A 14,177-nucleotide genomic window follows, 5' to 3' on the forward strand; every position below is an offset into this window, starting at 1 on the left:
TGCAAAAAAACTATTACATTTTTTCACATAGAAACACATAAAATCATAGCCATTCCTGGTAATATATCTGCTGTACCATTTGAGAATATGTCCAATTCTTCCCTTCCCATTAATCTCCTAATATTACTCCAGCACAGAAATAAACAAACCCACTATATTTACTTTTCTATGCTTTCAAAACATTAGCCCATAAAGTCAATAAATATATAATACCTTGGAGGCATAGACAAAATACCAGAAACTTACCATATTGATAGCATTCACTGGGCCGATGCTATTTACATACATGTCAGTGTGAATTAATGTTGGTTTCACTGCAAATAAAACAATAAACAAGCTTTGCATAACTGTGTTAAAGTCCAGAATATTAATACCACAGTTTAATTAGATTAATAATACGTATGATTAGAAAATACATTAATCTACTCCTCACTTAATGTTATGACATTTAATGTTAATTTTATCACATACTCCAAATATGATCTAACGTAAAAGCAATGTAACAAAAACTTGTGTCCAATACATCAGTAAGACTGGAGGTCAAGGTTTTGAGGAATAAAACCCTTATATTCCCTAATCATAGTCAGTTATGCACTTTGATCTGCACTCTTTTTAAGCTCTTAACATTCACCCTCAGCCCTAGAGTACTTATGTACATATCTGTAATTTATTTCAATATCTGTTATCTTCCTAGACTGTAAGATCTTGTGGGCATGGAATGTGTCCTCCAATTCTGTTATACCCTCCCAAATGTAAATACTGCTATGAACAGAGTAAGTGCTAAATAAATATCACTGATTGCCTGAATGAAGTGAAATTGCAGACCAAGCTAAAGAACATGAAAGACCATAGGTGGGATGCCAAATCTGAAGGGACAAGGTTGACTGTCACCAGTCCAATGATTTCACCTCTCTATAAGCTATGTCACTCCACGTATCCTTCCATAGCACAGATGAAGAATATAGACAGATTTGTTCTCAACACCAACAAATATGGAATCCTGTGGAGATGGCACAAGCACTAAGTAATTTCCTGATTGTAACTTGCATAATTGATTATGGAGCCCTTGGAAGAATAGAAACATAGCAAGCTGTCCAAATGAGAAAGCATGGGCTTAGTCCCAACTTCTGATGAAGTCACCCAGAATTATGAAAACTGGTGCAGTACTAGTGTTTGATGGCACTTTTGAAGAAATCGGTAAAGAAGGAGAGAACGTAATGGTTAGATATTTGTGGAGTCACCTAATGCTTAGATATTTGTGGATATATTTGGGGAGTATTTCACTGCTTTTTATTACTGGAGGGAACCTTTGAATAAGCTACTGGATCATAATGTGGATTCATACAAAGGCAAGACCATAGATCAAAAGATGTGATTTTTGTGGCATTAAAGATACAAGGGAAATGCAGGGATCAGGCCACCAACTCCATTTGACTCCATCAACAGAACTGGGCCCTGGAACAGCTAAAGTGTTTGACTGCCCTGAAATACTGATCAAGATCATCAGACTACAACAGTATAGTTTGAGCTTCTTGAGGGCAAGGTTCGTGCCTTCAAACTCTGTTGCTCTCTCCCAAGCACAGTAGGAGTGGCTGCATTCTGCACACTGTAGGAGTTTAGTAAATACCACTGATTAATCAAATAATTAAGACTGAATGGAACCTGTCTGACCATTTTCCCATCACCACTCTCATAAAGCAGGATTGTGTGGAAGGACCGATGCTGCTCAATTTATTCCACTGTCATGTGTGGAGATGTAAGCAGGGGCTTAGAAAGGTGTAAAAATTTGAATCCAATTAATCAGAAGCATTGTACAGACTCATCCAAGAATTGATGTTTGCTGATTCCATTACACTTCCGCCAAGATCCGCCCTTTCCTCTCCACCCAAACGGCTATCTTACTGTTACAGGCTCTCATGATATCCCAGCTGGATTATTGTGTCAGCCTTTTCTCTGATCTCCCTTCCTCCTGTCTCTCCCCGCTCCAGTCTATTCTTCATTCCGCTGCCTGGCTCATCTTCCTGCAGAAACACTCTGGGCATGTCACTCCCCTTCTTAAGAACCTCCAGTGGTTGCCTCTGCACGAAACAAAAACTTCTCACTCTAGGATTCAAGGTTCTCCATCACCTTGCCCCCTTCTACCTCTCCTCCCTTCTACCTCCCTCCTTTCTACTGCCCACCCCGCATGCTCCACTCCTCTGCTGCTCACCTCCTCACCGTCCCTCGGACTCGCCTATCCCGCCATCGACCCCTGGCCCATGTCCTCCCGCGGTCCTGGAATGTCCTCCCTCCTCACCTCCACCAAACTAATTCTCTTCCCCTCTTCAAAACTCTACTTAGAGCTCACCTCCTCCAAGAGGCCTTCACAGACTGAGCTTCCCCTTTTCCCTCTGCTCCCTCTGCTCCCCCTCTACTCCCCCTTCACCTCCCCTCTGCTAAGCCCTCTTTTTCCCCCTTTCCCTCTGCTCCTCCTCCTCTCCCTTCCCCTCCCCTCAGCACTGTGCTCAATGTATATATTATCATTACCCTATTTATTTTGTTAATGAGATGTACATCACCTTGATTCTATTTATTGCTCTTGTTTTAATGAGATGTTCATCCCCTTGATTCTATATATATTGCTATTGTTTTTGTCTGTCTCCCCTGATTAGACTGTAAGCCCGTCAATGGGCAGGGACTGTCTCTATCTGTTGCCAATTTGTACATTCCAAGCGCTTAGTACAGTGCTCTGCACATAGTAAGCGCTCAATAAATGCTATTGAATGAATACTTGGGAAATAAATCACTTCACAGTCAGCACAGTGATATAGACTGACAATGAAATAGAAAAAAGCCAAGACTAGGTGTCAGCCTGCACCCAGCTAGAAGTTGACACAACTAAAGATTTTCATAGTATCACAGAATTTAATTCTGTCACCTATTATTATTACTTTTATGATATTTGTTAAGCATTTACTATGGGCCAAGCACTGTTCTAAGTGCTGGGGTAGGTACAAGGTAATCAGATTGTCCTACATGGGGTTTACAGTCTTAATCTCCATTTTACAGATAAGGTAACTGAGGCACAGAGAGGTTAAGTGACTTCTCCAAGGTCACACAGCAGAAATGTGGTGGAAACAGGATTAGAGCCCATGTCCTCTGACTCCCAAGCCCATGCTCTTGACACTAGGCCATGCTGCCTCTCATCAATGCATTATTCAGAAGGTAGAAGGACAGAGGAGAAAACCCTTGTTAGCAACAGCAAAGCATCACGCTTCATATCAAGCCAGTCAGGTAGGAGCTATCCACAGGGACAGGGTGAGAAGGGCCTGGGCTTTCTTCTGGTAGAGATCCATTGCATGATGCCATGGGCAGGACTGCAGAATGAATCACTACATATGAGGTCTTGGGTAACCTTAAATCCCTTTCAGGTTATCCGAGGGTACACACTAGCAATAACCCAATGATGATAACTTCTCTCTTGTATATACACCAAATATATATGGTGTAATAGCAGCATAAAATTCATGCCAACTTGGCAGACAGAGTTCACTCCAGGACATCAGATGAGGACTTCTTAGCCCCTCTTGGTCTTCGGCTCAGACCTCGTGGCTAACTGTCTTTAGCTAATCAGAACTATTTTTGGCTACTTCCCTACTTATTGGTTCAACAGAGATAAACTATGCATAGCAAACAACCACCTTCCTGCCCCCCCCCCCCCCACAACCTCCTGGCTATCTCAGCTTTTCTTGACTGTTCTCTGACTGATAAGCTCATTAAGTTCTATCAGGGTTACTGGATTATTCTGTATACTGGTCCATTGACTGGGCAACAGTTATTCACTTTTGGTTTTTAGAATGATAGCTCCTTCAGGGAGAGGGAATGTATCTATGACTACAATATGCTCTGTAAATACCATTGACTGAATGACTAACCTTGATTAAATATGACCTTACTAAAAGTGTTCCCTATCCTTTAGATACTTCTAGTACTGTTAATTTATCTTCCATGTTTCCCTAATATTAGCATAACACTCAACAGGAATCTTTATACCATTACCATCATAATCATCAAAGCTCAAATTCCTGGTACTGAAAATTTTAATAAAAACCTCCAGGAACTCAGTTAACTCCCTATTCAGCCACAGATTTCAGTTCTGTTGACTCTTACCAGTTGGCAGTGATCCCACTCCTGAATCTCCTGAATCTCTTCTGCCTGAAACAATTCTCTGGGTGCTTTTTCAGCTGAAAACTTTCCTGAATTTCCTGAATCTCTTCTGCCTGAAACAATTCTCTGGGTGCTTTTTCAGCTGAAAATTTTCGTTCAGCTGCTACTTTGAATTTTCTAGATAGTTGTGGGGCAGCTTCACCATTGTGAGCCATTAACATTAAATGGAAGGACAAGATTACCAACAGTGAAGCCCTAGAACAGTCATCTCTTCAGAATTGAGACAATGGGCAACTTCTTTGTGGGAGGGGAAAGAAGGAGTGTGGATAATAATAGGTTGCCCTAACTTGTTGAATGTTGGATACTTGAATGTTTAGAAGAACAGTTAAGCAAAGTCTCAATCCAAGGGAAAGAACAGTGGACTGTTAGAAGTTTTGAATAGCTGACAGACCAATGGCTTGTACCTATTAAGAGAGGAAATACCAAGAGGCAGTCTCCCAAACAATAGACCCTGTGAGGGGCTAATGCAACAGCACTTGCTAGGAACTGGCTTTACGTGCACACAATTCTAAATGAACATTGATAACACATCTGTCTTTCTAGCCATGTCTATGTACATTATTACAGTTTCACTATATGTAGCCTATCCTTTGTAAATGAATAACTAAGACATTTTAAGTGAAATGATGTTAATAAATCTTATTCACCATAATAATGAGAATAGGAAGACCTATGCCTTATAGATTTTCTTGAAGTCTCTTATTACTCAGAATATGAAAAAAATTCTTATTTGGTTGCTGAATTAATATGTTCCTGGGTTTCTTACCATTGCTAACAAACACTCTTCTACAACATCCTAGCATTTTCCATTCAAGAGATTAGGTGAGTCAATCATGAATTAGAAATATTTGTCCTGGATGGTCAATAGTGTGACTGCCACCCAGAAACAAAAGCCTCATTTGGTTTATCTCATGAACAGAGGAAGCTAACCATTTTATAGAAGAACATTGCATGATTTTAATTGCACTTATTCCCTATCAGATCCACTATTTAATAACGAAATATGTCACTGAGAAGACTAAGTGAGGAATAACTGCTTTTGTCGAGAAAAAGCTTGATGTTATCAATTACTAATTTCTGTTACCACAACCAGTGACTTGCAGAAATGCCTAACCTTTGCAGAAAACCCCTTTAAAAGATATTTCAAATAAGGTGTATATGTGTAATTCGAACTTTCAAACCATCTATAAACATTAGATACCTTCCATAAAAATGATATTGGTCAAAATGAAAACTATAACAGTTATTTATTTTCCAACACTTCTTATTTTTCTACATCTTGAAACAAAGATATTGAATCAGACATTTAATATTGAAAGACTGAGTTTAACAATTCCAGTGTACCCTGAAATGGTACCTGTGGATAAATCAAGACTGTGTGAAATCGAACAACATAAGTAAAAGGATAAAAAACAGGGTTTTTTGGAGATACTACATTCCATCAATCTCTTTTTACCACATTCTTCCAGATAAATATGACCAACACAAAATTAATCTTCCTGAGAGATGATGTAATAGTTTCAAGCCTTTTATCGAATAATGCTAGAAAACTAGTATGAGAACACAAACCTCCTTGTTCAGGGGTCTGTGACTAAGAATTTTTGTAATTATTTTACCTGTGAATGTCAAATTTCATTTTACATTAGCTCTGAAGTTGTCTAAATGGATGATCAGCCATCCATTTCAGGATACAGTTGAAATTAATGGAAAATCCCCTCTAAACTTGTTCAGCTGCATTGCCAGTTTTCCTCTCCCCTGCTGTTTTGTAATTCCTGTCATCTCTTTGCTCTTTCCTCCAGTATCACTTCTTTTGGAGCAATATTGCTCTGTCTCTTCAGTTCCTACCATGGGCCAACAATCTTTCAAATGTCCTTGAAAAAGTACATCTCCTCGATCAATTTCTGCCCCTGCCTTTTTGTGACCTTCTTCCTCTGAACATATATTCCTTATCTCATTCCAACTGTGGCAATAGGACTTCTTTATAAAATAAAATATAAAAGACAGGCAAAACTCCATTATGATGATTTGTTCTGATACTGGAACCGGCTGATTTAGCTTTTCAAACTTTGCCCCTACTCAGCAGGAAGAGTTGAGAACTCACCTCCTATGTCAGGTCTTAGCTTATTGTCATATCCCTCCAGAAGACCATTTAAAATATAAGTGACATCACTTTCTTGGACCTTAGGTGTCAAGACCCATGTTTTGTTAGTAGTGTAATCCTCATAATCATCATCTGCCTTTTGGCTGGAGCTGCTAGGAGAAGACAAATTGAATTAGAAAAAAATCATAGAGTCATGAAAACATTAAGCAGGTTAAAAAACTGCGTAGACTATTGCCATGCCCTACCCCTAGTCTAGAAATGTAGTAAAATCCAATGTTATTAGTTGCTGTACATACATACTAATCGATGTAGCTCACTCAAGGGTACTTTCCACTTACCCAGCAATCATTTTCAATCTGCTCTCCAATGTACAAATAACCCCTTCTTTATCAGTTGTATCTGTCCTTTGGTATACCTATTTGTTTCTATCTGAGTCAGAAGGGACCTATTAAAATGTACTTGGTTGTGGTTTTGGTGGGAAGTTATACACAAATGGTCAATTTATATGCAGAGAATGAAATTGTTACGTTTCCTCTACCTCCTTTGAGAGTTTAGTTTGACCTATCCTATTAATGAGGGAAGAGATAATAATTAGATTCACTCCAACAAACTGTTGTACAGCCTCTCCCTACTCAATTGACCTCAACTTTGCAGGGCAATGAAAGGTTTGGATTTACACTCCCTCTTTTCCCCAGTCTTATTTCTGCCCATTCCCAGTGGAGGCTGAAGTTTCTGTGTATTGTTAATAAGCTCATCTGTAAAATGGGGATGAAATACCTGATCTCCCTCCTTCTTCCTGATCTCTCTCCTTCTTACACTGTAAGCTCTATCTGGAAAAGGGACTGTGTCTGTCCTGATTTTCTTATATCTACCGATCATAAGTGCTTGGTATATATAAGCGCTTAACAAATATCACTATTAAATACCACAGAAAAACATATGGAATTAGGATCTTGTAAATGACAAAAAAATAGATAAAGACTGAAACGGAAATCACTTTTCTAATATAATTTGATGACAATGCATTAATTACTGAGAACAATATTGATTTTTTTTTTCTTCAGATGAATAGTCAAGCTCACAAGTGAAGAGTTTGATTAATCATGTCTGGTAGTTGGCAGATATAGTAGCACAATATTGCAATATTTGCCATCTTTACAGAAAGGTATTACAACTTGGAAAATTGCTCAATTAATGGCTCTGTGTTTATCAAGATCTCAAGGGCCACTGGATGTAGCATCAGTACCATGGACAAACCTGCATTTCTTTTAAAGTGTATTATCCCATGAGATTTACTTTCCATTACAAAAAGAACCCCCCCCCAAACTAGTATCAAATGTTAATTAAGTGTCCTGAAGTGCATGTGAAAATGAATGTCTTTTTATGAATCTGCAAGATTTGTCTTTTTATAATCTGTTTGGACCTTAGGAAGAAATTATATCAGATAAATAAAATATCAGGTTTATTACCACTGAAGCAGGTTTACTTTGAGATTATGTAGAATCTATTTCAGAATGTTTTGGCTTTCACAAGTCTTGATGAACTGGATTGTATGTTTTATTGAAGCATAATCTATATGGGGGACTCTTCATAAATAAACTCCAACTGTCTTTGAATTGTTAATCTCAAGAGTTTTTTTTCTTCTAGAGATAGACAAGGGATGCACAGCAACAAACTAGGACCGAAATAATAGAGGAATCTAGGAGAAATACCAGATTAGAAACTCCAGTCAAGATCCTCTTGATAGCTCTGTAAAGGTGCCAATAATTATGACCGAACCAGATTCCCAAAAAGAATAATGTCCAAAGTCAAGATTTAATCAACAAAAGTATTGGACAGAATACCAACAGAAGAAAAGACAAAGACTGAAAAGTTCACATAATGACATGAAAATTCACTGAGGTGTGGAGCTGCAAATGTAATACTTGATTGCCTGATTACCAAAAATCATTCGTAATGAATTTAGTCATTTGGGAACCTCAAGACCTTTGTTTGGGAAGTGGCTGGAAAAACCTTTAGACTAAAATATCTCCAAATTAGCTCTGCCTTTCTTCTATTTTACCCAAGGAGCTTAAATAGAAATACCTCACAATATTTCTTCTAGCACTTCTAGCACATTACTTCACCACTCTTGTTGTAGCCAGGTTCTATGGGAGAAGCAGGCAGGAGAAGCACAGCACAGCAGAATGAGGCTTTTCACTATTGGCAAAGAAGCCAACTACTCTAAGAATGTCCCAGGAGCTTCTGGGAAGGATAGGAAAACTAGTCACTTTGCTCCCTGGAACCTATTTTTTTTCCTAGCCTTTCTTCTCCTGTAAATCTCTTTCTTGCCAGTTCTCTTAGCAAGGCCTGTTTGAAAGGGTTTTAAAGAAAGCTTCTTCAGCTGTGACATCACCATTTAACTGATAGCCAGGCTTCAGTCTAACTTTTGTTTTGCTAACATTTCAACTTCCAATACCAACGGCCCCAATTCCCTCTGACGTTACATTTTCCCTAGTTCAAAAAGAAATTGTGACCTCACACAAAGGAAACTCTTCTGCTTCTCAGGGGAGAAAAATCCCTCTACTTCTGTTTGCGCTGAGTCCATCATCCAGCATCTACTTACTGGACCTCCAAAAATAGGAAAGCAGAAAAGAGAGTTCTTAAAGCCAAGATAAAAGCTGCTTTGGGGAATTTTAGTAATATTTCTCAATCAAAGACCTTACCTATTATAGGTCCCCAAGATGTGAGAGTCAGACTGAACCACTACAAGACTGTTCCTCTAGAACCAGTGCCTATTGCTCTCACCATATTCATTAAATTCTTGCCTCATGTTTTTGTATTTTCACCTTTCCTTTACTCCAACTCCCTCCTCACTTTTGCTCTTGGATTGTGAGGTCACTGAGTGTCAGGGACTGTGCTTGCATTTCACCTGAGAATTTTATTCTCAGGGCTTAGTACAGCGCTTTTTACAGAGTAGGCACTTAATAACTACTATTATTACTTAGATGAGTACAAATAACTGTATTTACTATAGCTGATACTAGAGCCCTGAAAAGCTTCCACTGGTAGAGCTATAATTTAGACCAGGTAGTACTTTTTCTGGGAAGAAAATTAAGGGCCCAAATGTTATGAATAAATGAAGTTGTTTCCAATGCTTTCTCCTTTAAGATCTAAATTACAGGGGCAGATGCATCACCTGGGAAACTTTCCAGAATCATCTTAAAAAAGTGTCTTGCTCATTCAGCCCTGGCTGCTTAACGATGAGATGTTTTCCTTATAATGAAGCTCCCTGAATATCTACTGAATAATAGGCAACTCCACTTGGGAATGAGATATTGCATATTATGGAAACTTCTAGTTGATTTGTGAGTTTCCAATATCACAGGAGTTCAGTTTTGACACTAGGAATTGCTCACTATAAAAATCTAATTAGAGCCATGGCTCACACTGTGGAAGAGAGAACCAACATCTGTCTTAATTTCTGGATTGCAATTGTACAACTTACCAAGATATTTTTTAGAGTTCATCTTCTGCATGAACTTTGTGTTTAATGTTTATCCTTGAAACATAGGCACGCACAAAACAGTATAAAACCACCAGGAATCTGGGCCAAGGTATTTGATATTTCCACTCTATTATGTGCCATATTAAGATTAGCTCCTGCTGCTATTGCTATGTCACCTCCTCTTTATGTCAAACATTCTAAATATCTATTCCAGGATGAAGTCAAGGTTAAAAACATGATTTGATCAACTCATATCTCCTAAATTAGTAAGATAGGTTTGTTTCCCTAGAGTAGTGATTGTAAAAACATAGCCTCTATAAATCAGTTTCCCCTGAACTTTAATACTTGTTATGGTACATCTGGAAATAGAAAATAGAGTTATGCTTTTTTAATTCCACCATTCAAAAATAACGACAACTCCATCAGGTAGTGTAACTAGGCAGCAAGCACCTTCCTGGACAACCATATTAATATGAAGTTGCTCTGTTTTTCCCTCACATCTAAATTCTGCAAAATCAAACCTTTAATATTTTGAGAGCTATTGCTGTTGGTCATTTACCTATGGTGGCATTTCTAGCTTTTTTTAATATCAAAAACAATTCATGATTAAAACAACTTAGAAAAACAGTCCAGAGCCATTGGTGTTTATGTTCCAGTCTGGATTTATATGACAAAATTTATCAATATTGATAATCTCACAGCCTGGAGCTTAGCAGAGTCTAAATAGTGATTTGAAGGTGGCAGGCATAGAGGGCCTTCCTTTAGGCATCCCTACATTTATGAATAGTTGTATTTATTGAGCCTTTCTGTACACAGAGCACTGTACTAAGCACTTAGGAGAGTACACCACAAAGGATTTGGTAGATATGTTCATTTTATCCTTTTGTAGCTGTGGTGTTTTCTCTCTTAATTGGGTAAATGATACTGATTGTGAACTTGTGTGTTTTTCATTTAGTCCCTCTATTAAAATACATAAATCTATTCTGTACAGTTTCTAGAGGGAAAAAAATATTCTCATTCACAATTGGTCATCACCACTTCAACTGCCCATTGCCATTTTGGTATATTTACAAAATAGTTTTCAAGGAGTGTTTAAAGGCATGTACTCAGACTGGATTCTTGTCTACTTTTGTTGTGGTGAGCCCACAACAAGCTGCCTTATTAGTGACTGTTTGTGATCCTGCAAACAACAAGGAAGAGACTCACAAAGGCACTGATGGACCCTACTTGAGGCAGGTGATTGCTGGCCTGTGGAGGTAGCCTACAGATGAAGGCGTGGCCTTCTCTCCCAGTTTTACCCAGTAATTGGCTTGGACCAATCAACGACTGCCATGGAGACCCACAGCTGCAACTCCTAAGGCAGATAAAAAGGTGGTTGTTTTGAAGAGTGAGAAAACAGCAGCTGGAGCAGAAGCACGCAGTGGAGAAGCGAGAGGGAAAGGCACATGGAGAGATGCAAGCATTCAGGAAAGAAACACGCAAGAGAGCAAGTATTCAGCAGAAGCAGCAGCATTTAAATGTATGAAACTACACAAATAAATTATGCCACAACTTAAAAATAACTGATTAAGCAAAACTGTCCATAGCAGTCCCAGAAACCCACACTAAATTTCCTTTTTGACTTCTAGCTGCTATCACCAATAGATAATATGTAATACCCATGAAAATTCCTAGGCATAGCATGCCTAAACAATGTTAATGTTAAAAAAGATGCAATCAAAATGATCAATATTAAACAACATTGTAAAAGTGAGGTTCATGATAGGATTTTTACATATAACCTTAAAATGATAAGCACTCTTGCAAAAACCTTATTGCCTACAAATACAGCTAAAAAACTCCCATTTCCTTATTCATGGACTATAAGATGCTTGCAAATTTAATAGGAAGATATTGAGGAAAATACTATTTTATCAATTTTTTCCCATCAACATATGGATGCATTATAATACCTCTTTGCTGGAACCCCCAAATCTGAGCAGCAGAAAAACATCCAGGACATGTCTCCCCACTCCTCAAAAAAAACACCTTCCTATGCTTTTTTTTTTTGAAGTATGGACTGGAGTGAGGAGAGACAGGAGGCTGGGAGGTCAGCAAGAAGGCTGGTGCAGTAATCCTGGCAGGATAGGATGAGTGATTGTATTAATGTGATGGCAGTTTGGATGGAGAGGAAAGGGCAGATTTTAGCAATGTTGTGAAAGTGGGACTGACAGGATTTAGTGATGAATTGAATATGTGGGTTGAATGAAAGAAATGAATCAAGGATAATACCATGGTTATGGGCTTGTGAGATAGGAAGGATGGTGGAGCTATCTACAGTGATGACTAAAGCAGCGTGGCGCAGTGGAAAGAGCACAGGCTTTGGAGTCAGGGCTCATGAGTTCGAATCCCAGCTCTGCCACTTGTCAGCTGTGTGACTGTGGGCAAGTCACTTAACTTCTCTGTGCCTCAGTTCCCTCATCTGTAAAATGGGGATTAAGACTGTGAGCCCCACGTGGGACAACCTGATTCCCCTGTGTTTACCCCAGCGCTTAGAACAGTGCTCAGCACATAGTAAGCACTTAACAAATACCAACATTATTAAAAGAGAACATGTAAAACTCAGTAAAAAACTTTCCACAGTAACCTTGGTGGTTAGTGGTGTGGTTTGATTCTACTATATGTCTCTGAGGCTCCCCAGGTCCAGGAAAGTCCTGGTTGGTATGATCTAGGGGCTTGTGATAGTTTTAAAAGCATATTTTTTTTTCTGATTTTTAGAGGTGTGATGATCTCAGTCATGGTTATCTATTTTTACCATTTTAAGATGTCTAAAGCAGAACTTAGATTCACACCCAAACCCTGTCCTCTCCCTGACTTTTTCATCACTATCTACAGTGATGAAAAAGTCAGGGAGAGGACAGGGTTTGGGTGTGAATCTAAGTTCTGCTTTAGACATGTTAAGCTTAGATAATGGAAAGACATCCAAGTAGAGGGATCTTGAAGGTAACAGCAAATGTGAGACTACAGAGAGGGAGATAGATCAGGGATGGAGATAATAATAATAATAATGTTGATATTTGTTAAATGCTTACTATGTGCTGAGCAGTGTTCTAAACGCTGGGATACATACAGGGTAATCAGGTTGTCCCACATGAGGCTCACTGTCTAATCCCCATTTTACAGATGAAGCAACTGAGGCACTGAGAAGTTAAGTGACTTGCCCAAAGTCCCACGGCTGGCAGGTGGCAGAGCCGGGATTAGAACCCATGACCTCTGACTCCTAAGCCTACGCTCTTTCCACTGAGTCATGCTGCTTTTTTTTAGGTATCATCTGCATAGAGGTGGTAGTTGAAGCCATAGAAGTGAGTATTCCAAGGGAGAGGGTGTAATGGAGAATAGAAGACCCAGAATTGAACCTTGAGGGACCCTCACAGTTAGGGAGTGGGAGGCAGAGGAAGAGCCCATGAAGAAGAATGAGAATGAACAGCTGGAGAGATGAGGAGAACCAGGAGAGGACGTTGCCAGTGAAGCCAGGTTTGGATAATATTTCCAGGAGAAGGGTATGGCTTACAGTGTCAAAGTCAGGTGAGAAGTCAAGGAGGATTAGGATGGAGTAGAGGTAGTTGGATTTGGCAAGAAAAAGATCATTGGTGATCTTTGAGCGGGATGTTTCTGTGAAGTGGACAGTAGCCAGGTTGAAGTAGGTTAAGGAGAGAATTGGAGGAGGTTGGAGAGGAATGGTGGTTGTCATCTACCTCTGCATTAAACAGAAACTCCTTATCATAAGATTTAAAAAACTCAATCACCTCTCCACCTCTTATCTTACATTACTGAGTTCCTACTACCCTTTTCACTCTAATGGCAATCTACTCACTGTAACTCTTTCTCTTCTATATTGCCATCATCTTCCTTGCCCACACCCTTTTTCTGTCCTAGTACTCTCTCTACCATCTTATAAGACAGGTCACTACTCTCCACACCTTCAAAACCTTATTAAAATCACACCAACTCCAACTCTTCCCCTACTAAGGCCTCATTTCTCCTAATCTCTCTCCCTTTTTCTAGATCTGTACCATTTAAGGACTTGATATTCACCTCACTTTCAGTCCCCAGCTCTTAAGTACATATCTATAATTTATTTCAATGTTTGTCTCTCCCCTTCTAGATTGTAAGCATCCTGTGGACAAGGAGCATGTCTACCAATTCTATCACATTGTATTTTCCCAAGCTTTTAGTACAGTGCAAACAATAAGCTAAACAAATACCATTAATTGATTGATTAAAACATCTTTACTCTTGATCATCTAAATTACTTCTCTGTATGCCATCTCTGAGATGATAATATAAATATAAAATTCAGAGATCTTAGTTCTCTCAAAAGTATATCTTACTGGTAGATAAATA

At 38.9% G+C, this 14,177-nt stretch overlaps 1 protein-coding gene across 3 annotated transcripts in view; it reads right to left on the reverse strand.

Annotated features, from left to right (window-relative positions):
* Positions 1 to 14,177, reverse strand: part of GABRG2 (gamma-aminobutyric acid type A receptor subunit gamma2) — a 95,673-nt gene that overhangs the window by 62,069 nt on the left and 19,427 nt on the right. For 2 of the 3 annotated variants that reach the window (XM_029052222.2, XM_029052223.2), the window contains exons 2-3: positions 6,308 to 6,459; positions 247 to 314 (exon numbers count right to left, since the gene is read on the reverse strand). In XM_029052222.2, the coding sequence (XP_028908055.1) occupies positions 247 to 314; positions 6,308 to 6,459 (220 nt within the window). The remainder of the gene's footprint in view (positions 1 to 246; positions 315 to 6,307; positions 6,460 to 14,177) is intronic. The other variant, XM_029052221.2, reaches the window with a different exon arrangement.

Source organism: Ornithorhynchus anatinus, chromosome X1, assembly GCF_004115215.2.
Source record: "Ornithorhynchus anatinus isolate Pmale09 chromosome X1, mOrnAna1.pri.v4, whole genome shotgun sequence".
Lineage (NCBI taxonomy): Eukaryota > Metazoa > Chordata > Mammalia > Monotremata > Ornithorhynchidae > Ornithorhynchus > Ornithorhynchus anatinus.